The sequence below is a fragment of the Trichechus manatus genome, unplaced genomic scaffold, assembly GCF_000243295.1.
Source record: "Trichechus manatus latirostris isolate Lorelei unplaced genomic scaffold, TriManLat1.0 scaffold00113, whole genome shotgun sequence".
NCBI classification, from domain to species: domain Eukaryota; kingdom Metazoa; phylum Chordata; class Mammalia; order Sirenia; family Trichechidae; genus Trichechus; species Trichechus manatus.
The window spans coordinates 3,202,978-3,227,002 of record NW_004444049.1 but is presented as its reverse complement, the minus strand read 5'-3'; the positions used below and the strand labels follow the sequence as shown (position 1 = coordinate 3,227,002).

The window sequence follows — 24,025 nt, the reverse complement described above, 5'->3', positions numbered from 1 at the left end:
AGCTCTCAGGGTGCTGCATCTGAGCTCCCATCTCCCCTCCCCTCCCCTGATAGCCCAGATGGCCTGCCGTGCAGCCTAGCCTCCTGTGACTTCTGAGTCCCAGGTGCTGTCTAGTTTTGTTGGGGAAAATGAACTCTTATTAAGGCTTGATTTAGAAGCAGTGTTTTCAACACATTAGAAAATTCAATTTAGTCTGGATAGAATGCATTGAAAGGATTTTCTAATTTCCAGAAGAAGATTCTGTTATTTTCACAAAGTTGCTGGAAGCCTTTCTAATCTGTGTTTTAATCTGTGTCGTGAAACTGTGACGTAGATGATGATATAAGTGTCCTGTTCTTCTAGGTACCCAAATATATCTTGTGAGTTGCTCACTTCCGATGTCTCCCAGATGAATGATAGACTGGGAGAAGATGAATCCTTGCTAATGAAATTATATAGCTTCCTCCTAAACGAGTCCCCCTTGAACCCACTGCTTGCCAGTTTCTTCAGCAAGGTGCTAAGTATTCTTATCAGCAGAAAACCAGAACAGGTAAATACTGTTTTCCAAGAGGTAAGTATTAGAGCTGATCCTCCCCCTGAGATGATCGCCCAGAAACCGTGTTCTGGGTTACTGTAAGTCCAGGTTCTATAAGAAAATGTATTTTCAACCTTCAGTGTTCTAAAAGCACACTGATTTACACATTAATGAGCTAGATAGGGTCTTACTTGGCACATCCGTTTCTCAGTGCCTTACCCCTTACTGTGTCAGCACCCTTTGGTTTCCTCTTTCGACAGGTAGTTAGAAGCATGAGGATGTGGGGAACCCATTTGGTGACAGTAGCATTTGACCCTCAGTGGTTGGATGTCTGGGTGGAGTCTTAGTGAGTCTTTGGTGTAGTAACAGTTTTTTGTTTCTTTTCTCCTAATGATGATCAGAAATGAAGCTTAAATTAAAAAGCTTTCCCATGAATGTAACTGATGACTGGTTTGTACAAATGGTGATCGTTTCTATTTTGCTTCTACTCAAAACGTAAATGCTCAGTAGGGACATCTGAGTGCAGACTGTCACACATGTGCCACTCTGCTGTTGCTGTCACACCCGGCTTCCTGCTGTCTTACTGTTGGGGCGATAACCATCTTTGTCTTCTCTGTTTTGTTCGTAACTCAGATGTACTTGGAACATTTATTTACCAAGTATCGTTTGTGCAGCGGTTCTCAAATGTGGTCCCTGCACCAGCAGCATCAGCATCACCTGAGAATTTGTTAGAAATGCAAGTTCTTAGACCACACCGCAGACCTACTGAATCAACAACTCTGTGTGGGTAGGGCCAGCCATCTGGGTTATTCACAAGCCTTCCAGATGATTCTGCTGCATGCTAAAGCTTGAGAATCACTGCTGTAGTGGATACTGGTGTGAAAAAGGACCTGCTTGCCAGGAGATTATAATCACTGATGAGAATAGGCACCCAAAGGACAGCTGGAGCCTCGGCTGCTCAAGTGCAAAGGAGCAGAGCTGCCAGAGCTGCAGCAAGCAAGGGTGTGCGAAGTGCGCAGGGCGGACAGACTCCCGGGCCTGGCTTCCTTCTTGGTGGATGATAGGCTGCGGCGATCCGTCCTTGCTCTCAGCAGACATGGAGGGGTATGTTCTGTCTGAGGAGCCCTGGTAGCACAGTGGTTAAAGTGCTCATTGGCTAACCAAAAGATCAGCGGTTCGAACCCACCAGCTTCTCCGCGGGAGAAAGATGTGGCAGTCTGCTTCCGTAAAGATTGCAGCCTTGGAAACCCTGTGGGGCGATTCTACTCTGTCCTATAGGGGCGTTATGAGTCGGAGTCAACTTGACGGCAACAGATTTGGTTTTTTTGTTAAATTCTATTCTTTGCCAAGGCTCAGTGGATACGTGTTTTATTTTAGAAAGACTGTATTCTTTTGCGCTCTTAATTGAGCAAGATCACCTTCCTGAAAGTGTATTGGAAGTAGAGTTTTTTAAGATAATAATCCAAACATCCTGCTTCCTGTGAAACACACAGTTTGCCTCTTCTGCCTTCCGGAAGTGCTGTACCCACCACGTGACATGGCCGCCCGGTCCTCAGAGGCGGTGGCAGCCGTGACAAGATGGGCCTTCCCTGCACGCGTTCCCTCCTCACCCCGTGCGTGCTACATGACCCCAAATTTGTGGGAGTCGGTTTTCAGTCTGTATTTGACTCCAGAGCGGGAACCCACTTAAAACTTTCTGGGGGCTCTGTGTGCTTGTATTGGACCTCAAGATCAGGCATTCTCTCTGTAACCGTGAGGGCAGCTGCCAGTTAAACTCTGAGAAAAGGGCCCAGCTGCTTCTTGTCTTTCTTGGTCCAGGGCTCCTTGGCTGATAATGAGAGGACACAGTGCAGCTTACTCTTTGGGGTACAGGGAAAGGCCAAAGCTGGGATCCCTCTGTCCTGAGAATTACCCATGTAAGGAAAGATGTCCTTGTTAGCGTGATGTGCTGCGATATATGCAGCTGCAAGTAATGAAAAAATTCCAACTCAGTCTGACTTAAGCGGTAAGGACACATACCTTAGCTTGTGAACAGGAAGTTCTGCTGTAGGATGTCTTCAGTGTTGGATGATGTAGCACCTCAAACACTGTCGTCTGTGATACAGGTGCTTTCTGTCCTTGCTGTGCTGACCACAGCGTCGCCCAGGATTTGTGCCTTTGGCCTCCAGGTCCAGTGCTTTTGCCACTGAATCATGGCGGATTTTGGTCACGTGTGACTTTTTTCTCGGGCTTATATTACGGTGTTTAACCTTGTTGTCTAGAGAAGCAGTCTGTGGTGGTTAGTCCTGGTTGTAGTAAGCAATGCTAGTTGTCATCTCTGGCTGTTAGATTTCCCATGTGGCCCACTGGAGGGATCATGGCGCCTGGGTTCATACAGATCTCGATCTCAGTCTCAGAGCGGCTACCTTTTAGCTCTAGGTCCTTTAACCTGTCTCACTTTCCTCACCTGTGCCGTTGGGTCACTCACCCTCCTTCAGGGGCTGTTGAGAGACCTCAGTGAGGTTCAGTTAGAGCAGCAGCCACACGGGCCATGGTGCTCCTGGGCCTTGGGGTGGGGTTTTGAGTAGATAACACAAACACACAGGCAGAAAGCAGGGGGTCCGCGAGGGGTACAGGATGAAGCAGGCCCCTGTACTCCAGTGCAGGAGAGGCCCTGGGGACAGAGTCATAATGTACATCCCTATTGCCAGATTCCCTCAGTGTGCCTGTCAGCCTCTCCCACCGTCTGCCCTTCTTGTGGTAATCTAATCAGGTGAATTGCCAGCATAAAACTCAGTGTGATGTTTGTATAGCAGGTGAGTTAGCTACTTGGACTGCAGTAGAAATCTTAATGTTTTCAGTGTTTTTCTGTTACTTGAGAGAATATAATGAAGAGTCTAAAAATGTTCCTGCATTTTGGTGTGAAGTCTGATGGGCCTATCTTATGTCCATAAGTTATTAACTGGTATATTCTCTTGCTGTTTCTAGGTGTATTAAATTTTTGACCCCCATTCTCTGAGAATTAATAATGAAAGTGAATAGGAAAAGAAATTATTATGGTGTATTTGTATTAAGGGACGTGTGATGATTTGGGAGATGTTTTTCCCAAGGGGGTTTTTGAACATTGAGACTATTAGCCGGGCTTTCCAACCTAACATCTTCTTACTAATTTGGTATTTGCCATTCTTGGGATTGTGGAGCTGGGAGGATTAGAGGGGTCAGGATTTAAAGCATTCTAAAGTTTATGGTTCCCAGGTTCCAGGTCTTTCAGCTTCTGGTTTGTTCTCCTCTAGATTGTGGATTTCCTAAAGAAGAAACGCGACTTTGTAGACCTTATCATAAAGCACATAGGAACCTCTGCGATCATGGACTTGCTGCTCAGGCTCCTGACATGTATCGAGCCTCCACAGCCCAGGCAAGATGTGTTGAATGTGAGTAGGATTATAACTTGTTGCTGAGGGAGGCTGAACAGACCAGGGTGCTGGGGAGGGTCTCCATGGTTGGAGTTTGTGGTGGAAGGCGGTCTGGGGGTCTGGGGGCAGGGAGAGGGTGGTGAAGGAAGGTTGTTGCAAGGGAGGAAGAGAGAGTCCGATTTCGCAAGACCTGGCTTCAGGATGTGCACATCCGTGGGTATGTGGGGTGAGTGCTTCTTTCCCTTGGCTGGTCTGTTCAGTGGTGGAGCTGGGCAGGTGTGGTGGGTAAAGCTGGGTCTGGTGGTAAGAGCAGAAATAAGGTTGGGGACTCTAACTCTCAATCTGAGTATGCTGTTAGGGAAGCTTCTTTTCTGACAGGATGATCAGACTCTGAAGGGTTCTGTCTCCAAAAGTTAAAATAGGGGAGGTGTAGATGGTTCCAGGGATCCAGCTTCAGAAGTAACTCTCTTCTCATGGATACTCAGGAGCAGGGGGTAGGAAGGAGAACAGAGCTTACTTCCACAAGGGCACATATTTTAAAATTCAGAGAGGTGGCTATCCTAGGCAGGATCTGGGTTGGGTGTGAGTAACCTGCAGATGTCTGTGCCTTCTCTCCATGTCTTCTGTCTCTTCCTCTCTCCCTTTCTTTCCTTTCAGTGTCTTCTTCCAGAACCATTCCCTAATCCATTCCATCTTTAATACTCAGCCTGGAACCTTAGTTAGAACTTACTCATTTCTTTGCAAATGAGTTTTGTTGAAAATGCTAATTTTAAGTAAAGCCCTGAAGGGTCAGGAGGCGAGATGGGAGGGCCTTAGAGAGGAAGGTCTGTCGGGTGGTGCCCCAGGAAAGGGCGTGTTCCGCTGGGTGGGAGGTGCACCAGAGTGAGTGTTTCTGAGGGTCAGGCTGGTTCGGTAGAGGGGAACAACCCAGGCAAAGAGGTTCTCCTGAGAACTGCTGGTCACTGCGAGCCAATGCAGTGAGTGCTGGGAATGACCTGTGGGAATGGGGACAGCTGATCCCTTTAAAGGGCAGCTTTCCTCAGAAGAGACTGAGGAACTTGGGGAAGATTGTTGAGGACGAGGGGGAGGCCATGTTTGTATTTGGGTTATTACAGGGGAAACCGTCTTTTCCTTTCGGGGAAAAGATTTCTTCCATATGGTTTGCTTGACTGGATTTATTCCTTTGGTCACTTCTGGGTTGAATTTCAGGGCCCCTTTCCAAAGGAATAGATACATTCCTGGAGGGATATGGTGATAGGTGGTTAATGAAAGCTAAGTGTAGGTGGGGGAAGGCCTAGTTGGAAACTCCCAAATGTCTTACTCTAATTTGGGGGCCGTCATGGGGGAGTTAATCCAAAAGCGGGCTCAGACTGGAGGTGCTTGTGGATAGCTGTGGAGGCAGTTGGAGTCAGGAACTGACTGATGACTTCACTGCCCAGAGAGCCTCCAGGTTTCTCCCGTGGCGGTGAGACCCACCTCGCCCCCGCTCACACACAGAAGTCTACCAAGCTGTGCTTTAGGATCTTGCTTGTTAGAAATCCATAACGTCAGACCTCACCCTTGGCCTCGCAGCATTTAACAAGCCCCCCGGGTGATTGGTGTGCAGGGTTAAGGCAGGTTTTAAACTATGAAGTGGGCCTCTTGTCTTTGTCGGTCCTCCTGCCAGCTGTTTGCACTCCCTTTCGTTGATGCCCTCCCCTGAGGACTTGAGACAGGTGTGTGAGGGGTGTGCTCTGTGCCCCTCCCCCTCCCCCATCCCACCTGCTTTAACCTTTGGGTTAGAAGCCTGGGTTTCTTGGTGTCCTTTTCAGGTAGTCAGCTGCCTTGTTTATTTTGGTGCTTCAGCTCCTTGTGGAGTTGCTATGAAGCCAGCGAATTTTCCACTTATTTTTCTACAGTCTCACCCCTTCATATTTTCATTCAGGAAGCATGTAGCTCGCTTGATTCCTCTGCTCACCTCTGTCCCCTTTTACTTCTAAGTCTAATAGAACATTGTCTTAAAACAATTCCCCCAGTTTTTCTCCTTTTATTTATTTGAAGTTCTGTAATTCCCCAAGACCACCATCTGAAAATGTTATAGTTTTATTCTTCAAAGCCAGACATGTTCACAGAACAGCATTTAGTGTTAGTATGTGGGCGTGGTAACGTGAGGGAGTTATTGGTGCTGTCGGTCACTGTTAAAATAATGTATTCACTGCCATCTTCCTTGGGGGACTTTTAATTTTCTGTAGTGTTCAAAGTCCAGAGAAACCTGTAACATTCTACTTAAAATGTGATGGATATTTCCAAGTATGTTAATCTTCACTGGGCTTGAACCAAGAGCCGCTCATTGCTATGATTACTTCTACAATGTGTTTTACAGTGGTTAAATGAGGAGAAAATCATCCAGAGGCTTGTGGAAATAGTTCATCCATCGCAAGAAGAAGATGTAAGTTCTACTCTTGGGTGACTGTAAACTCATAAAAAAAGAACTGTGTTTACTTGGGCACATAGCATGATTGTATAGAAGTGAAGATCATCGTAAAGGACAGGTAGAACAGCAATAATCTGACATTCTTGAAGTTGACAGTTTTCTAAACACTTTAAAAAATATGAGTTTGCTGATATCCACAAAATTTCCAGAAAGGTGGACCAGCAGGCCTGGTTTAAGACTGTCTCCTTTCTAGAGCTGGCATTTTGGGCTGGACCTGCTGGCCTTTGTCACACTTTTCCACTGTCCATGCTGCTTTTTCTTCTTATACCCAGGGACGGATTACCCAATAAGTAAAGTACGCACTGGCTTACTTATGCTTACTTAATAATGTGTAGTGCAGTTTCACCATATCAAAGATTTGGTGAAACCCTGTGAAATTGTGCACTACAGATTAGTAAGTAATCACAGTTAAGCCTGTGCATACCTCGCTTACTGTAAACTGGTGCCTACTGTGCTTCCTGGTTAGTCTGCCCCTGCTTACACCTGTCTTTAGCCCACGTGATGTGGCCACATCTGGCATCGTTTTGTCTGTTCTGGTTAGAGCTTTCCTGGCAGCAGAGTGCGAGCCTGCTCACTGGACAGTCCTTGATGGGCTCTTGGTCTGGGCCCAGGCCTTTGTGCTCTGACTCGGGGCCTCTGTCCTGGGTGCTGAAGACTGGCTTGGCAGTAGGATTGGACCTTGCAGATTGAGCCTGTGCTCAGGGGATGCCTGTGGGGCACGCTCGCGAGGCTCAGGGGGGGTGCGTGTTTCTGCGGAGTGAGTGGTCACAGGGCCTGTCTGCTGCCGCCATTTGTACCTTTAGTGTCAGGTGACACCAGATGAAATGGCCCGTGTTCAACCATGGTTGTCTACAGACGGCAGTCAGACTGTCAGCTGTGAAGGAGTTGGTTTGAGGGAGATGCAGGCTGTGTCAGGGGCACAGGTCCTCCTTGTAACCTCTAGGATGCAGGTGAAATCGGAGAGTGAGTAGAGCAGCATGGAGGATCCGTGGAGAGCAAGAAGGGTGCAGCCAGAGCGGTGCTCACTCTCAAAGGGGAACTGTCCGTTCTGGACCCTTCACAGACTTTTGGTACCCGGACTTCATCTAAAACAGGCTTTCAAAAAAAAGGCAAAAGAAAAAAAGGCTGACTATTAAAGTAGCTGTTGATTCTCATCGTCTCCCCTCGAGACAGACAGTGTGTTATGTGCTACCTGGTGACAGCTGTTACTGTTGCCGTGCAGAATTTGTATTCAGGAAGCGTTGATGGGGTTCTAGAGGGCATACTAGTGTGAGAGAATCCCTGGTTAGAGGGAGCCTTCCGTGCAGCTGGGGTGGTAAGGCCTGCTCCTGTGGGGTGAGGCTGGTGGTGATGGTCCAGGGAGCGTGGCAGTTCCAGGACCACATTGCCACGTGTGGAGGCTGTGCGGCCGGTCGGCTGTGGAGAGAGAGAGGAGCATGAACCTGCACCAGGGAGGAGGTCAGGACCGAGGCTTCTCAGCACTAGGGTTGTGTTCTTGAGCAGACGAGCTCGATGGCTCTGCAGGCTGTTACACCTGTCTGCAGGGCCCCCGAGAAATCAGTAAAGGAGAAGCCCAGCTCCACAGCAGGTTCTCTGGGAAGTTGTGGACGTCGGCTGTGTTCACCACCTTCCTGCTTGGCTTACAAGAAGGTTCATGTTGCCTTTTGGATAGTCCTGTCGATGCTGCTGCTGTTTTGTATTAAGTGATAAATCACATGTTAATAGTGTACTGGCCCGTTTGTATTAATGAAGGAAACGTGAGGCTCCTGGGTACAAGCAGTGGATTCTGATGTCCTGGCGTGCGTTGTCATCTCTGCTGGGTAGCGTTGTTCCACCTGGACCGGGAACACACGGCACAGCCTTCAGTCATGCTCATTTTCGCAGGCCACAGGATAGAGCATATCTGGGCACGGAGATTTGAGAGCTTTCCTGTGAGGCGAAACCCACTGTGCACTGGGAGGAGATTCAGAGTTCTGACCTGTTGGTGTATTCCAGAACATTCTGTCGGCCTGGTTTTAGTTTTTTTAAATCAAAGCCATGTGTACATCTTTGTATGCTGATAAAAGTATATAGTTTGGGGATATATTTTCTCCAAGTACTCAATTAAGAAACATTTTCCTTGTCAGAACTTTGATCGTGTCTCCCCACACAGAGTAACATACACTGTGCAGTATTCAGTAAAGATCGTTAACCTGATGAAATAGAATACTTATGCTTTATATAATGTTATTTCTTTTGGGCTTAACTTTTAACTCACTGAAGCTGAGAGCCAGTGTTAATTTGTGTTATTTCATACATAATATCCTTTCTAACTTACTATGAGAAATTTAACTTCTAACCTGTTTTATAGTTAAAATTGTCCTTTTTTCCTTTAGCGACATTCAAATGCATCCCAGTCACTTTGTGAAATTATTCGCCTGAGCAGAGACCAGATGTTACAAATTCAGAACAGTGCAGAACCAGATCCCCTGCTTGCCACTCTAGAAAAGTATGTTTGCGACCATGTTCTTGTTTTTTTTATGTTGATGCTACTGACGTGCTACCATTGTGAGTGGTTGGTAAGTTTTCTTATTCATGTTGGAATCACATCCCTGGAAAATATCCTTGGATGGATGAGAAATATGAAAACCTACTTATCTTAAATCAGCAGTTTGTGATGTACCGTGGAGATTTACAGAGTCAGAAGGTAAATAAATGACATTTATATGTAGACCTTTTTAATTATTTGCAAACATTCCCTAGAGCCATGATATAGTGGTCATGTAACAACTGTAGTCACTGCCTCCCAGGGTCTTTTGATGGAGAGTAGTTTTAGGTACATACTAATCTGACCCACTTTTAGGCAGCAGTTTTTATTAGAAGTTCTTAAGGTTTAGACACCTTTGTCGCTGACTAGGGGCAACCTGACCAGACCTGATTTGAAGGGTTTTGTTTCTTTGTACTGCTTCTGCCCTTATTCTTAGACAGTTCCTGATGAACAGTGACCTCATGTTGAGATGGAAGATGACTTGGGGATGGGGTGCTATTTGGAAGTTTGTGAATGGCCAACCTGTGCAGATTTAGTTTTTCTAGATTCACACATTTTCAGAAAGAATGTTTACTGTCAAGCATGGGCATACTTTTGCTTCACTGTAAAATGGTCAAAATACTGATTTGACCTGTGTTGTGGATTGAACTGTGTCCCCCAAAAATATGTGTTGTAAATCCTAACCTCTATGCTTGTGGTTGTAGTCCTGTTTGGGAATGGGTTGCTTTTGTTATGTTAATGAGACAGGCTTAGTATAGGGTGTGTCTTGAGTCAGTCTCTTTTGCAATATAAAAGATTAAGCTAGAAAGCACAGGTGAGGAAGAGAGATGCCAAGCCACGTGAAGATCCCCCAGGAGCAGAGGCTCAAAGAGACTAGGACCTTCTCCAGAGCCAGCACAGAGAGAAAGCCTTCCCCTAGAGCCGGTACCCTGAATTTAGACTTGTAGCCACCTAAACTGTGAGAAAATAAGTTTCTGTCTGTTAGAGCCATCCACTTGTGGTATTTCTATTATGACAGCACTAGATAACTAAGACAACCTGTATCCAGACCGCTGATAGTTATTTTAATGGAGAAAGTCAGGCATTCCCCCCGTTTTGGGTTAATAACTAGAATGACTTCATGCAGTTAGCATTGTTAAGTGTGAATGGCAGGCTTGCCTCAATTTGCTGGCATTGTTGTTATTCCTTTTGGGCTTACACTGTTAAATGCTTACATTGTTAAATACTAGTAGTGACTTCTCAGTCCCTTTTTAGTCCTCCTATGACTGAGGCTGTTTTACATCTTTTGGCTCAACTCCCGGGAAAACCCTTTTATTAAAAAAACATTGGTGTGTATCATTTCCTTGGCAAGTAGGAGATGGACAAAAACAAGTGGAAAGGAGCCAGCTCGTCTTAACCTGTCTCTGTCCTGAGAAGCGAAGTTTTATTTCCCGGGGTGCGGACTGGGCAGTCGTGGAAGAGTTCTCTGAGGTAGCAAAATTGAAAGTGATGATCAGCTTCTGAGTAAAATGTCATTTTTCCTGCCCCATTTCAGTATTCTTGACATTATGACATATGTACTCTTAAACCAAGTAGAAGACATTCCACAATGAAGTGCTAATAATTGCACTATTATTAGGTTGAACCATGTAGAACTGCCATTTGAGTAGATTAGAAAATGTTGAATATCATCAGTTTCCCATAGTTCACTACAGCGCTGTCCAGTAGAAACATCGTAAAAGCCATGTGTAAATTTACATTTTCTAGTAGCCACATGAAACAAGTTTAAAAAGGTGAAAGTGGTTTTAATATATTTTATTTAATCCAATATATAAAAATTATTAATGAGATGTTCTACATTTTTTTTTTCGTACAAAGTCTTGGAAATGCAGCATGTATTTTACACTTTGGACACATCAATTTAGACAAGCCACATTTTGAGTGCTCAATAGCCACATGTGGTGGCTGGCTGCTGTGTGGGACAGCTTGAATGGTGATTGATCAGTAGTCATCATGGAGTCCTCGAGTGCCTCTGCAGCCCTCCACCCTCGCAGCTCTATTTGAACCCAGCCTGTGACCTAGCCGTCGGCGCCTGCCCGTGGGCTGGCTTTTGTGTTTCCAGCTGGGTCTGTAGTCCTGAGTCAGGAAACCATAATTTCTGAAATGAAGATAGGTACATGCTTAGAGCTTACATTGTTAAATGCTAGTTGGACTAAGCCATGGCCCTGCGCTGTCACCAAAGCAAACCTTCCCTGTGCTGAGCAGCGGGGAGACTCAGTCTCCAATAGTGTTGCCACCTGCTTTTTGAGAATGAACCAACCCCCTTTTGATATCAGGCATGCCCCTACATTATGGGAATTCTTTCAATATCTGTTTATTGAGAAAATGCACAGTGAGAAAAGGCTTCTATGAAGTTAATAAAATTTTCTTAATCATAATGGCATCTGTATATATTTGATATTATGTTATTGGTAATAATATATGATATATCTGTGTATTTGATAAATAAGTTATTATATAATTACAATGAACTGTAATACATAATGGAGCCCTGGTGGCATAGTGGTTAAGAGCTGTGGCTGCTAACCAAAAGGTCAGCAGTTCGAATCTACCGGCTGCTCCTTGGAAGCCCTATGGGGCAGTTCTGCTCTGTCCTACAGAGTTGTTATGAGTCAGAATCGACTCAACAGCGATAGGTTATTATACATAATAATATAATGTACTCATATATCATCAAGGCAACTTACTGGCAATACTTAGTATACAGATAAATTTCCTAGCACTTTCCATGACAACACCAAACAACCCACAGTGAAGAGTGGCGGTGGCACTGAGAGGTCTGAGAAGGTGGGCGAAAGTGGTAGATGACAAACGTCGGCTCAGGAAGTGGTCTGGGCTGAAGTTAAATGCATTCAGTTTAGTGGCTCTGAGGAAAATTTTGAAGTTCAACACTTCTTAAAAACAATTGTGTTAGAGACGGTTGTCCTGTGCATCTCATAATTCTCGGTACTAATGAGCTTAGAATGAGTTGGGGGTGTGATCCCAGCTGAGCCAGTTAGTTTACAGGGGTGAGTCTTTTCTCTGGCTGCCCACATGCAAACCAAAATAAGATGGAAGTGAACCATTGTCTTAAAGGGATGGGTAGGGAACCTGGGTGGCTTCGTGCCTGCAGCAGCTCACGTGGGGAGCTTCACTGAGGTTCATCCAAGAATGCTGTGTTTTGAGCGTGATAACGAATGTATTCTCTTCCGTGTAAAATGCCTTGCTATTTCAAGACTATGAAGGCATTCCTTTTATCCTGTTTGAAAAGCTCAGTACTTTAGTTTTTTATTTCTTCTGCACTTGGCGATGTTTGTATGTTTAGGTAAGATTCAGGATACAGCACAGTTACTGTGTTGTTGCATCTTGTCCATCAAATGTTTGCTGGTTATTTCGCTGTTCTTGGTAGTCAGCAGGGTGCTTTCATGGATACAGTGGACTTCCACTCTGATGCAGCCATGAAATGGTAGGGCCTCTTTGTTAGCCACTCCCTGCAGGCATCAGTGTTGTGGAAGTACCATGTCACCCTTAGATAAGTAAGCACCGTGATGGAATGAGGGGGATGTGGGCATCTTCAGGTGGCTGCTATGTCAGTTCCGCTCCACATGCATTGGGGCTGCTGTATGAAGTGACATACAGATTCCTACTGTATCCTTTGTATTGCAGAAGGCAGTCTGTTTTCCAGAGCTTCATTCCAAACCTAATACTTATTGACTGCTGAGTACTGAATGACTTTTACAGTACTATTTTGGATAGAGACCTCACAAGCAATTTTTGTGCTGGTCTGGGATTACTTGAAAACCACTTCATGCAAGGGGATCCCTCTGAAGTTAGGCTGGATACTGGTTTTGTTTCTTCCCCAAAATATACAGAAGTTGTCTCCCACTTGCCCTCACCTGCCAAGAGGTAGTCAGGAGTATTCAGGTGCAGTAAAGTGCAGCTCTGTCTTGAGGATGGCTGGCATCTTGGCCAGATGAGCAGCCAAGGACAGTCCAGCTATATGGTACATTGTAAAGGAGGCTTAGTTTCTTAATGCATATAGATTCTGAAAGTCACTGAGTTCCTAATAAACTGGTTTTTTTTTTGTTGACAATGTCCATATAAGTTAAACTAATAGATCACTCTCATGTTTATGTTAACTGTGATGGTGAATATGTAAGGCAGAGATGTAATGGGAATAGCCTGTAGAGAATGCTCTTTAGGCAACAGTTCAAAGGCATTTCATTGCTGCCACGTTATTTTGATTTGCTGAATTTTAATTGTAGAACAAAATGCAACAATTGATGTTCTTTCTTAACTGTTTCAGATCTTTGTTCATTACACATTGATGCCTATATGGGAAAACATTTGTGGGTTATAACTAGTCTTTTAAAAAAATTTTCTTCCTTTTGTGCGAGTGAAGGGTTCTAAGTCCTCTTACTACCCTCAACCACCACCACCACCACCACCCTGTCCCGAGTAGGAAGTGGCTTTGAGTCTTGAAATATTTCTTGGCTCTGACCAAGATTGGCAAAGGCAAGCAGGGCCCAGATTATTTTGCTGAGGGGAGTGGGTAGGAATATCTGTATGGCTATATACGTCTATATCTACCTAACTATAGCTATATACCCACTCCTCGCTTATCAATATAGTTAGGTTCCAAAGACCGGGCCATTATGTGAAAACTGGCATTGTGCAAAAATGGAGGATGACCACATTGGATCACAAACAATGGAGATGACTATATCATTTCGTAATGGCCAAACGACTGAGAATCATGGCCCAGCCAAGTTGACACATAACCGTAACCATCACAGCCAGCGCTACTCTTGCCTTGCACCTTGGTGTTCGTTACTGCCAGACGTATGTCGTTAATGTGCAAAATAGTCAGATGATAGATTTTTTTGCTATTGTCATAAATGCGAAATGTCAGATAACAAGATAGTCAATAAGTGATGAGTGGGTGCATACATATATGAGAGTTATATAAGCAGGATCACTTGCCTAACTTTAATAAATGTATTAAAAAGAAAATCTTGTTAAGTAAAACAGATATGCTCGGGTGAGGATGAACTTGTGTATAACACTTATCTGACTTGTACCATGACCTTCTCTGAAGTTGTTAGTGTTAAATGATGTTGCAATTGGGACTTGACTATTGATTTGTTTCCCTAGGCAAGAAATTATAGAGCAGCTTCTATCAAATATTTTCCACAAGGAGAAAAATGAATCAGCCATAGTCAGTGCAATCCAAATACTGCTGACTTTGCTTGAAACTCGACGACCAACGTAAGCTTGTGTTTTCTCTTACTAAATGAGCCATTATGTTTCATTATGTTTTGCTTTTATATTTATTTGTGTAGTGTGTTCTTTTTTTTTTGATGCTTTAGATGAAAGTTTACAGAGCAAATTAGTTTCTCATTAAACAGTTAATACACAAGTTGTTTTGTGACATTGGTTCCCAATCCGGCAATGTGTCAACACTCTCCCCCTCTCCCCCTTGGGTTCCCTGTTTCCATTTTTCCTGTTTTCCTCTCCCTTCCTGCTTTCTTGTCTTTGCTTTTGGGCTGATGTGCCCATTAGTCTCGTATACGTCGTTGAACCACGATGCACATTCCTCGTGTGTGTTATTGTTGGCCCTGTAGACCTAACTAATCTTTGACTGAAGGGCGAACCTCAGGAGTGACTTCAGTACTGGGTCGAAAGGGTGTCCTGGGGGGCATACTCTTGGGGTTTCTCCAGTCTCTGTCAGACCAGCAGGCCTGGTCCCTTTTGTGTGTGTGTCTGTGTGTGTGAATGTTCGTTCTACATTTTTCTCCTGCTCTGCCTGGGACCTTCTGTTTTGATCCCTGTGTGCTTTTTTTGTTGTTGTTGTCGAAATTTACGTTTCAAGTTAGTCTCTTATACAAAACTTTATACATACATTGTTGGGGACGCTAATTGCTCTCCCTGTACGTTGACAGCACACCCCTCCTTTCCACCCCTGATTTCCCATGTGCATTCAATCCTGCATCCTTTTATTTTTAAGAGCTGCCCTTGAAATTCAGGGGCTGAATATTTTTCTACTTGTATAAACTACAACTTAGTTTTCTCTGATTATGGTAGATGGGGTGTGTTGAAAACACAGCTTGGTGAACATCTTGCTGTTATTTACTGGCCACGTTGGGTTTCCTTAGCCGTTAGGAAAGTGCCGCTCTCACAGACATCAAAAACACGACTGATAGCTCGGACACGGGAAGCTGCTGCTTGCTCACAGAAGATGAGAATAGGCATCCCTGGTCCGCGGGCAGTTCTCCGCCAGGCGGTGGTTCCGGGATCCAGACTCTTCATTCGTGGTCCTCTGAAGGTTGCTAACTTAGGCCTTTAGGTGGTTTTTTCTGGTTTCACACATGAAGGTGCTGCAGCTCATGAGGCCATTTTTAAATGGATGGGCAGGTGGCTTGAGGCCTTACAGAAACGTTCATGCTAACTGTATCAGAATCACACATGGTCCAGCCATTTAGTGTTTGTTGTGTTACTCTTCACAGTTTGTGTCCACTGCTAATTTGCTTGTTAATTGTCAGGGTTTTCTAACTGTTCCTGGGAGCACAAGAATTTGAAGAGGTGTGTATGCATCAGCAGTCCAGGATTGTGTGGATTTACAGTTACAATCCGTATCTTCTCTCTCTATTAATCCATCAGGGAAACCAGGGCCATGAAGAAGGGAACAGCAAAGGCCTGTTCTCAACATAATAAAAACTTAACCGTGCAGAGTCCCTGGATTTACTTTTAATCATGTAATTTTGATTTCTAGCTAGCAAAACAGTGAACCCAACCTTACCAACCTCTACTTTCCAAATTCCTTATCTCTGTTCCTGGTTTGTCTTATCTTTGGTCAGTAATAACGGGAGGACAGTGTGCAGCCCTACTTCTTCGAGTATGTTGCCATTTGTGATTGTGTCTGTCATTTTGACTGTGTCTCTCTTTTCCCTGTTTAATCACGTTTTAAATAACGTGAGCAGTAATTCGGTAACTCTTCTCAAGGTGCAGGACTGTTACCTTGCTGCTCTGATCAAAGGTACCCCCTGTTACTCACTCCATGCTGGAAGGTAATGCACCATCTCTTAAAATGATCTCAGAACCACAGGAAGTGGGGTTGTGGGGTTCATATAGACCACGCTGACTTCAGAGAGCAATACATCTGAGGAAAACCATGTTTTTGCATATGAAGAGGGGAGAAAAGCATAACTGTACAATTTAAACAGAGCAAACCGAGAAAACACAACAGTAAAAGAAAGACTAGAGGGACATTTCTGTGGCCATTAAATTCATTTATGATTAAAACCTCTCGACAAGTTAATAATAGAAAACTCGGAAACTGATAAAGGCCTCTTTAAAAACGACAGCTTATAGCTAATCATTATTTATGGTGAAAGGCTGAGATGCTTTCCCCTTAAAATTGGGGAATGGCAAGGATATTCGCCATGACCACTCCTGTCCAACCTTATGCTGGAGGCCCTACCCAGTGTAATAAGTTAAGGAAGGAGGAAAAGGCATACAGATTGGGAAGAAGGATATAAAGCCACTGTGCCCTTGTCATTGCTAACACCATTTGGGATTTGGGAGTCTTATTACACATGCATTTGTTTTCCTGTAAGGGGCTGGTTATAATGAATCTAGATTGAGCTTTATATAGAAGAGTAATTGAAGCCTTTTAAATAGGAAACAATGCTGATTACCCAATAAAAGCTATATGGAGCAAGTATAGGCCTACTTACTATTAACATCCCCAACTGACAGGTGATAAGATATGCCTTGTAATTCTGGGGTCCAGTCTCCTTTTGCTTTCCAAATTTTCTGGTCAGTTGTTGTTGTTAGGTGCTGTGGAGTCAAATCTTAACTCATAGCGACCCTATGTACAACAGAATGAAACACTACCCAGTCCTGCACCATCCTCATAATCATTGTTATGCTTGAGCCGATTGTCGCAGCCACTGTGTCAACCCATCTTATGGAGGGTCTTCTTCTTTTTCACTGGCTCTCTACTTTACCAAGCATGATGTCCTTCTCCAGGGACTGGTCCCTCCTGATAACATGTCCAAAGTATGTGAGACGTAGTCTCGCCATCCTTGCTTCTAAGGAGCATCCTGGTTATACTTCTTCCAAGACAGATTTGTTCATTCTTTTGGCAGTTCATGGTGCATTCAATATCCTTTGCCAACACCACAATTCAGAGGCATCAGTTCTTCTTGTCTTCCTTATTCATCATCCAGCTTTTGCATGCATATAAGGCAGTTGAAAACACCATGGCTCGGGTCCGGCACACCTTCGTCTCCAAGGCAACATCTTTGCTTTTTAACACTTTACAGAGGTTTTTTGCAGCAGATTTGCCTAGTGCAATGTATCTTTTGATTTCTTGACTGCTGCTTCCATGGGTGTTGATTGTGGATCCAAGCAAAATGAAATCAATGTTTTCTGTTTATCGTGATGTTGCTTAGTGGTCCAGTTGTGAGGATATTTGTTTTCTTTATGTTGAGGTGTAATGCATACTGAAGGCTGTAGTCTTTGATCTTCGTCAGTAAGTGCTTCATGTCCTCTTCACTTCCAGCAAGCAACGTTGTGTCATCTGCGTATCGCATGTTGTTAATGAGTCTTCCTCCAGTACTGATGTCCCGTTCTTCATATAGTCCAGCTTCTCCGATTATTTGTTCAGTATACAGATTGAATACGTATGGTGAAAGGATACAGCCCTGATGCACACCTTTCCTGACTTTAAGCCATACAGTATCGCCATCTTCTGTTCGAACAACTGCCTCTTGATCCATGTACAGGTTCCTCATGAGCACAATTAAGTGTTCTGGAATTCCCATTCTTCTCAGTGTTATCCATAATTTGTTATGATCTACATAGTTGAATGCCTTTGCACAGTCAATAAAACACAGGTAAACATCTTTCTGGTATTCTGTGCTTTCAGCCAGGATCCATCTGACATCAGCAATCATATTCCTGGTTCCACATCCTCTTCTGAAACCAGCTTGAATTTCTGGCAGTTCCCTGTTGATGTACTGCTGCAGCCGCTTTCGAATGATCTTCAGCAAGATTTTACTTTCGTGTGGTATTAATGATATTGTTTGATAATTTCTGCATTCGGTTGGAGCACCTTTCTTGGAAGTAGGCATAAATACGGATCTCTTCCAGTCAATTGGCCAGTTAGCTGTCCTCCAAATTTCTTGGCATAGACGAGTGAGCACTTCCAATGCTGCATCCGTTTGTTGAAACATCTCAGTTGGTATTCAGTCAGTTCCTGGAGCCTTGTTTTTCGCCAGTGCCTTCAGTGCAGCTTGGACTTCTTCCTTCAGTAGCATCGGTTCCTGATCATCTGCTACCTCCTAAAATGGCTGAACGTTGACCAGTTCTTTTTGGTACAGTGACTCTGTGTATTCCTTCCATCTTCTTTTGATGGCTTCCTGTGTTGTTTAATATTTTCCCCGTAGAATCCTTCACTGTTGCAACTCGAGGCTTGAAGTTTTTCTTCCATTCTTACAGCTTGAGAAATACTCTTTTGGTATCCTTCCCTTCTGGTTTTCTATCTCCAGGTGTTTGCACATATTGTTTTAATACTTTCCTTTGTCTTCTGTAGCCGCCCTTTGAAATCTTCCATTCAGCTCTGTTCCTTCATCATTTCTTTCGCTTTAGCTACTCGACAGTCAAGGGCATGTTTCAGAGTCACTTCTGACATCCATTTTGGTCTTTTCTTTCTTTCCTGTCTTTTTAATGACCTCTTGCTTTCTTCATGTATGATGTCCTTCCACAATTCGTCTGGTCTTCAGTCATTAGCGTTCAACACCTCAAATCTGTTCTTGAGATGACCTCTAAATTCAGGTGAGATATACTCAAGGTTGTACTTTGGTGCTCGTGGACTTGTTCTAATTTTCTTCAGTTTCAACTTGAACTTCCATATCAGCAGTTGATGGTCTGTTCTACAGTCGGCCCCTCGCCTTGTTCTGACTGATGATACTGAGCTTTTCCATCGTCTCTTTCCACAGATGTCGATTTGATTCCTGTGCATTGCATCTGGCGAGATCCACGTGTATAGTCGCCGTTTATGTTGTTGAGAAAGGTATTTGCAATGAAGAAGTCATTGGTCTTGCAGAATTCAATCATGTTATCTCCGGCATCATTTCTATCACCAAGGCCATGTTTTCCAACTACCACTCCTTCTTTTTTGTCTCCAGCTTTTGCATTCCAATCACCAGTAGTTATCAGTGCGTCTTGATTGCTTGTTTGATCACTTTCAGACGGCATAATTTGGTAAAAATCTTTAATTTCTTCATCTTTGGCCTTCGTGGTTGGTTTTTGTAAATTTGAATAATGTATTTACTGGTCTTCCTTGTAGGCGTATGGATATTGTCCTATCACTGACAGTATTGTACTTCAGGATAGATCTTGAAATGTTCTTTTTGACGATGAATGAAACACAATTTCACTTCAATTTGTCATTCTCCTGGCAGAGTAGACCTTGTGATTGTCCAATTTAGAACGGCCAAAACCCGTCCATTTCAGCTCACTAATGTCTAGGGTGTCGATGTTTATGCGTTCCATTTCATTTTTGATGATTTCCAATATTCCTCGATTCATACTTCATACATTCCACATTCCAGTTATTAATGGATGTTTGCAGCTGTTTGTTCTCATTTTGAGTCTTGCCACATCAGGAAATGAAGGTCCTGAAAGCTTGACTCCATCCCCATCATTAGGGTCGACCCTACTTTGAGGAGACAGCTCTTCCCCAGTCATATTTTGAGTGCCTTCCAACCTGAAGGGCTCATCTTCCAGCGCTATGTAAGACAATGTTCTGCTACTATTCATAAGGTTTTCACTGGCTAATTCCTTTCAGAAGTGGACTGCTGGGCCCTTTTTCCTAGTCTGTCTTAGTCTGGAGGCTCAGCTGCAATCTGTCTGCCATGGGTGACCCTGCTGGTGTTTGAAATACCAGTGGCAGAGCTTCTGGCATCACGGCAACCTGCACACCCCACAGTATGATGAACTGACAGACACATGGGGCTCAGTTAGAGACCTGCTGTTAATGTAATAGTTAGAAGTTGGGAGGCTTAGGACAGTGGGAAGAAATCGCACATAATTTCTCACCTGCCAGTGTAGCCTTTTGAATTTCAGGTCGTATTGGCTGATCGAGGTTTTATTATACCTCTTCTGGTTTACGGTATTATACCTTCTTCCTATCCCTCCTCCTTGCAGCCAGAAATGTTTTTATAATCAGTATGTTTTTATATAATTACTGTGTCCGTACCTACACGGCTGATACGGGACACCCTGAATGATGTGCTCTGAAATTCTAGTAAGTAAAATTCAGTTGCTTTATTTCAAGATTTGAAGGCCACATAGAGATCTGCCCACCAGGCATGAGTCATTCAGCTTGTTTGGTCAATAAGAGTGTTCTAGAAGCCATCAGAGGAAGACTTCGATCTTTTCATGAACTCCTGCTTGAGCCACCCAAGGTAGGTCTGCTGTCGTATATATTACCTAAATCGATGAATGGGGTAGAATTAAAATTAAGGAAAACATTCAGCTGCTTAGGAAACTCAGCTTTTTGTTCTTTTCTCTATAAATTCTCAGGCACTTAGACGTGGTAGGAAAAGAGACATTGTCTTCTCCTAGCATGTTCTTTTCACATCTTTGAGGTAAAGTTACTTTCAAGAACTGATCTTTGAAGTTGAGTTTTCCTGTTCACAATTGGAGCAACACAACAGTCCATTGGACAGATCCCTTGTTTAAGGAAGGAAAGGTTGAAGTTGTAGTGTACAGCATGTGAAGAATAGGACTTGGGGTGTTTGGTTTTTGGTGGCGTGCATTCATGTGCTAACAACACAGTGAAGACCTAGAAGAGAGGGGTGTCTGTAGTCTATAAGTCATATGCTTCCTTACTTAAGCCCCACACCCCTGGGGTTGGCGCAGAAATTTCCATTGGGGTAGGATGCATTTTGTTTGGAACCCACAGGATAGAAGTCCCAGTTGGGTGAGGGTTCTGGTCCCAACTTCACTTCTTACCCCTCCTTTCCTTCCTGCCCTGTGTCGTTGGATGCAGGCCCTAACCACTGTAGTGCGGATCTCTGTGGCTGTCACTGGCTGAGGTGTTGGGAATCACAGCACTGGCTTTCCTCTTCTAGATCGTAGGTGTTTTCTGTTTATTAAGCCCTTTGGGGAGGGGGGAACACAGAATTACTTGAAAATATTCATAACCCAGGGAGCCCCACTCAGTCCCCAGGTAGTCTTTTAAGATGACTGACGGACCCGTGGCAGAGCGGTAGTTGTGCTTCTGCCCTTCGTGTACGTCCTCTTGTTGGGCTGACCTGCCACACTATCACCTCTGCGTTCATCCTGTGCAGTGTTAAGCACTCATCCTCAGGGAAGGTGCCTCTGTTGGTGTTTTACAATGACTGTCAGTGACACCCTTCATGCCAGACCTAACAAAAAGAAGAAGAAAATAAGGAAAGAAAAAGACTTGAGGGGACTAGGAGAGACGTTCACAGGTGGAAAGTGGAGGCAGGAAAAGAATCTGAGAAAGGAGCGATTTTGATGAAGCGTCTTGGATGGCCTCCCAGGCTCCTTTGTAGGTGGGAAGACAAGGCAGCGTCTAGTGTGGATCCTCGCACTTTTCTTCTTCCTCTTCCTGATTCGTAGATACGGCAGTGTCTCGTTTGGACTTTCTCTCTTTACCCCTGGGAGCGAGCGAGTTCAGTTTATACCTGATTTTACTCTAGAGTGTGGTGTGTAAGTACGCTTTTTATAAAGTCTGTTAATTAGAGCCATCCTGCCTGGCGTGAACCTGGGCCTTTAGCATCCCATTCAGCCTGGAGAGGAGAGGGCCAGGGTCACTCAGGTGCAGGGGGAGTGAGGGTGCTGATGGGGTGGGGTGTTCAGAAAGGGCAACCTAACTAGTAGCTTTTATCACTCTTTCCTGTCACACTACTGAACTTCTGAAACATTCCACTTCTGTCTTTTGTGCTTTAAAACTCCCTTTTATAGGCGAGAACGGGGTTTATGTTGATTGTATTTCAGCGTTGTGATCCAGAGGCAACTTCTGAGTTTGTGTTTTTATCAGAGATTTGGCCAAGATTGAGAACTGTGTTCCAGAACCACCTGTAACTTCCTTTAGTTCGTAAATTCCTGGTCATGTTTTGAAGTATTGTACGTATTTCTACAGCCTTCTATAACTCTCTGCTTTCTTCCTGTGCAGTTTGGGGTGTTGGGGCAAAGGGGAGACTTGATTTTTTTGTAAAACTTACAGTCCAGGGGATTCATTTAATTTCTCCTGCTTGGTTATTTTGCCACATCATCAGAAGCTGCTACAGATTTTCTTTCGGGTGTAGAATTCAGGCCAGTTTACTAGTGGTGTATCTTAACACATTTTTTGTTCGTTTAACCGGATTTAATTGGAAAGCTTTTTCTGCCTCAGAAAAGTGTGATGAAGACCACATGGGGCGTATTGGATCCTCCTGTGGGGAACACCCGACTGAACGTGATTAGGTTGATCTCCAGTCTGCTGCAGACAAATACCAGCAGCATCAATGGGGACCTTATTGAGCTGAATAGCATTGGAGTCATACTGGTAAGAGTTCTCCCTCACAGACGTTTTAATTTGCCCTCAGCATATTATTTTATAACTCAGATTACAGCCTCACACATTTACAGTAGGTGCAATGACTTCTTGGTCTGAGCGTAAATAGGCTTGTACAGGTAGTCCCCAACGTACAACAGGGTTCTGTTTTGACGACTCTCTCATAAGTTGGTTCTAATATAAGTCAAATACCTTTTTTTTTTTTTTTAGTTTTCATTACTATTGCCTTTTATTATCAGTATCTTTATAAATCTGATCTTTATTTGTCTTTTGGGGTTGGAAACATTATGTCTGAGAATAACATCAGCAGATTACACACTGTAACATTGTATGTGGTTCATATTACTAACAATAAGATGTACCAAAAACAGACGGTTGTAAGTGCGGTTCATTGTAACTCAAATACGTTGTAAGTCGACGATTATCTGTATATAGGTTTCGCCTTGAGCTTATGCATTTTGAATGCTTATAATTTTTCACTTAGGTTTCTCAAAATATCTGGTCACACCGTACATCTTGGGAGTTTTGGGGGTGTTTCAAAGGAAGGGCTTGGTATTTTCTCACTACCTGACAGACATTGTAAGGTGTACCTTATGTACATTTCTGATGTAATCCTGAAGATAAAACCCTGGGTGAGGGAGAGCATCTGTTCTTCAGATCAGGCTCAGAGAGGGGTACGTTCCATGGGTATTAAGTGGAGCCACAATTTGAATTCACACCCAATTTCAGGTCCACGCATGCTTTATCATCCGTACCGTTTCGCTGCCTAGTGTCACAGAAATATTTTTAGTTCTTATGTCTCATCCTTGGGTTTGATGACATCACGATAGAGTACATGGAGAGCAGGAACATTTTGGAGAGAGGTGAGACTTTAAAGGATTATAGTTTCCTTGGTAGCGTAATCATTGACTGTGGGGACAGCACTTTGCCCTGTATCTGACTGGCATACAAAACCCAGTACTGTCATTTCTGCCCTTCTCCCTGTCTCTGGGATTCTCCCCGAAGTGATCAGTTCATTACTAACATAGTCACCCATTGCTTACCGTCCACCATACATTCTGTGAATAGGATGTTATGTGATTTGGACGTTGTGCAGACACCACATTATATACAGGCGGTCCTTGGGTTATGTCCGACTTACGTACAACCAGTAGTTAGAAACCAACCCTGTAAAGCCTGTTATATTAAAAATTTGAGGTACATACAATGGTTCCTGATAACAAATGGGTGCTACTCTGTGACGCGCAGCAAAGCTGTATGGGGTACTGTAGTGTACCTGTATTGACTAAACAGCCAAGATACTGTCCCGTTCCCTGATCGTTGTTTCTGAACTACGTTATAACCTCATGGGACCGCGGATGTATATGACGCTGCCTAAGTGGACGTTATGTGGCACATGACTGTAATAGGCATACAAGTATTATTAATTTGTTCTATTGTTAATTTATAACACTGCTTTTACATGATAACAAATTTGCTAAAACTCCTAGATGGGCCGTTGATGTTG

General features: G+C 43.9%; 1 protein-coding gene across 13 annotated transcripts in view; it reads left to right on the top strand.

The window, feature by feature from the left end:
- The window catches only part of PPP6R3 (protein phosphatase 6 regulatory subunit 3), a 148,478-nt gene that overhangs the window by 79,618 nt on the left and 44,835 nt on the right, over positions 1-24,025 (top strand). For 12 of the 13 annotated variants that reach the window (XM_004383640.2, XM_023738141.1, XM_023738140.1 and 9 more), the window contains 7 exons: positions 343-529; positions 3,787-3,924; positions 6,269-6,334; positions 8,755-8,867; positions 14,079-14,192; positions 20,269-20,398; positions 22,357-22,509. In XM_004383640.2, coding sequence (XP_004383697.1) covers positions 343-529; positions 3,787-3,924; positions 6,269-6,334; positions 8,755-8,867; positions 14,079-14,192; positions 20,269-20,398; positions 22,357-22,509 — 901 coding nt within the window. The remainder of the gene's footprint in view (positions 1-342; positions 530-3,786; positions 3,925-6,268; positions 6,335-8,754; positions 8,868-14,078; positions 14,193-20,268; positions 20,399-22,356; positions 22,510-24,025) is intronic. The other variant, XM_023738145.1, reaches the window with a different exon arrangement.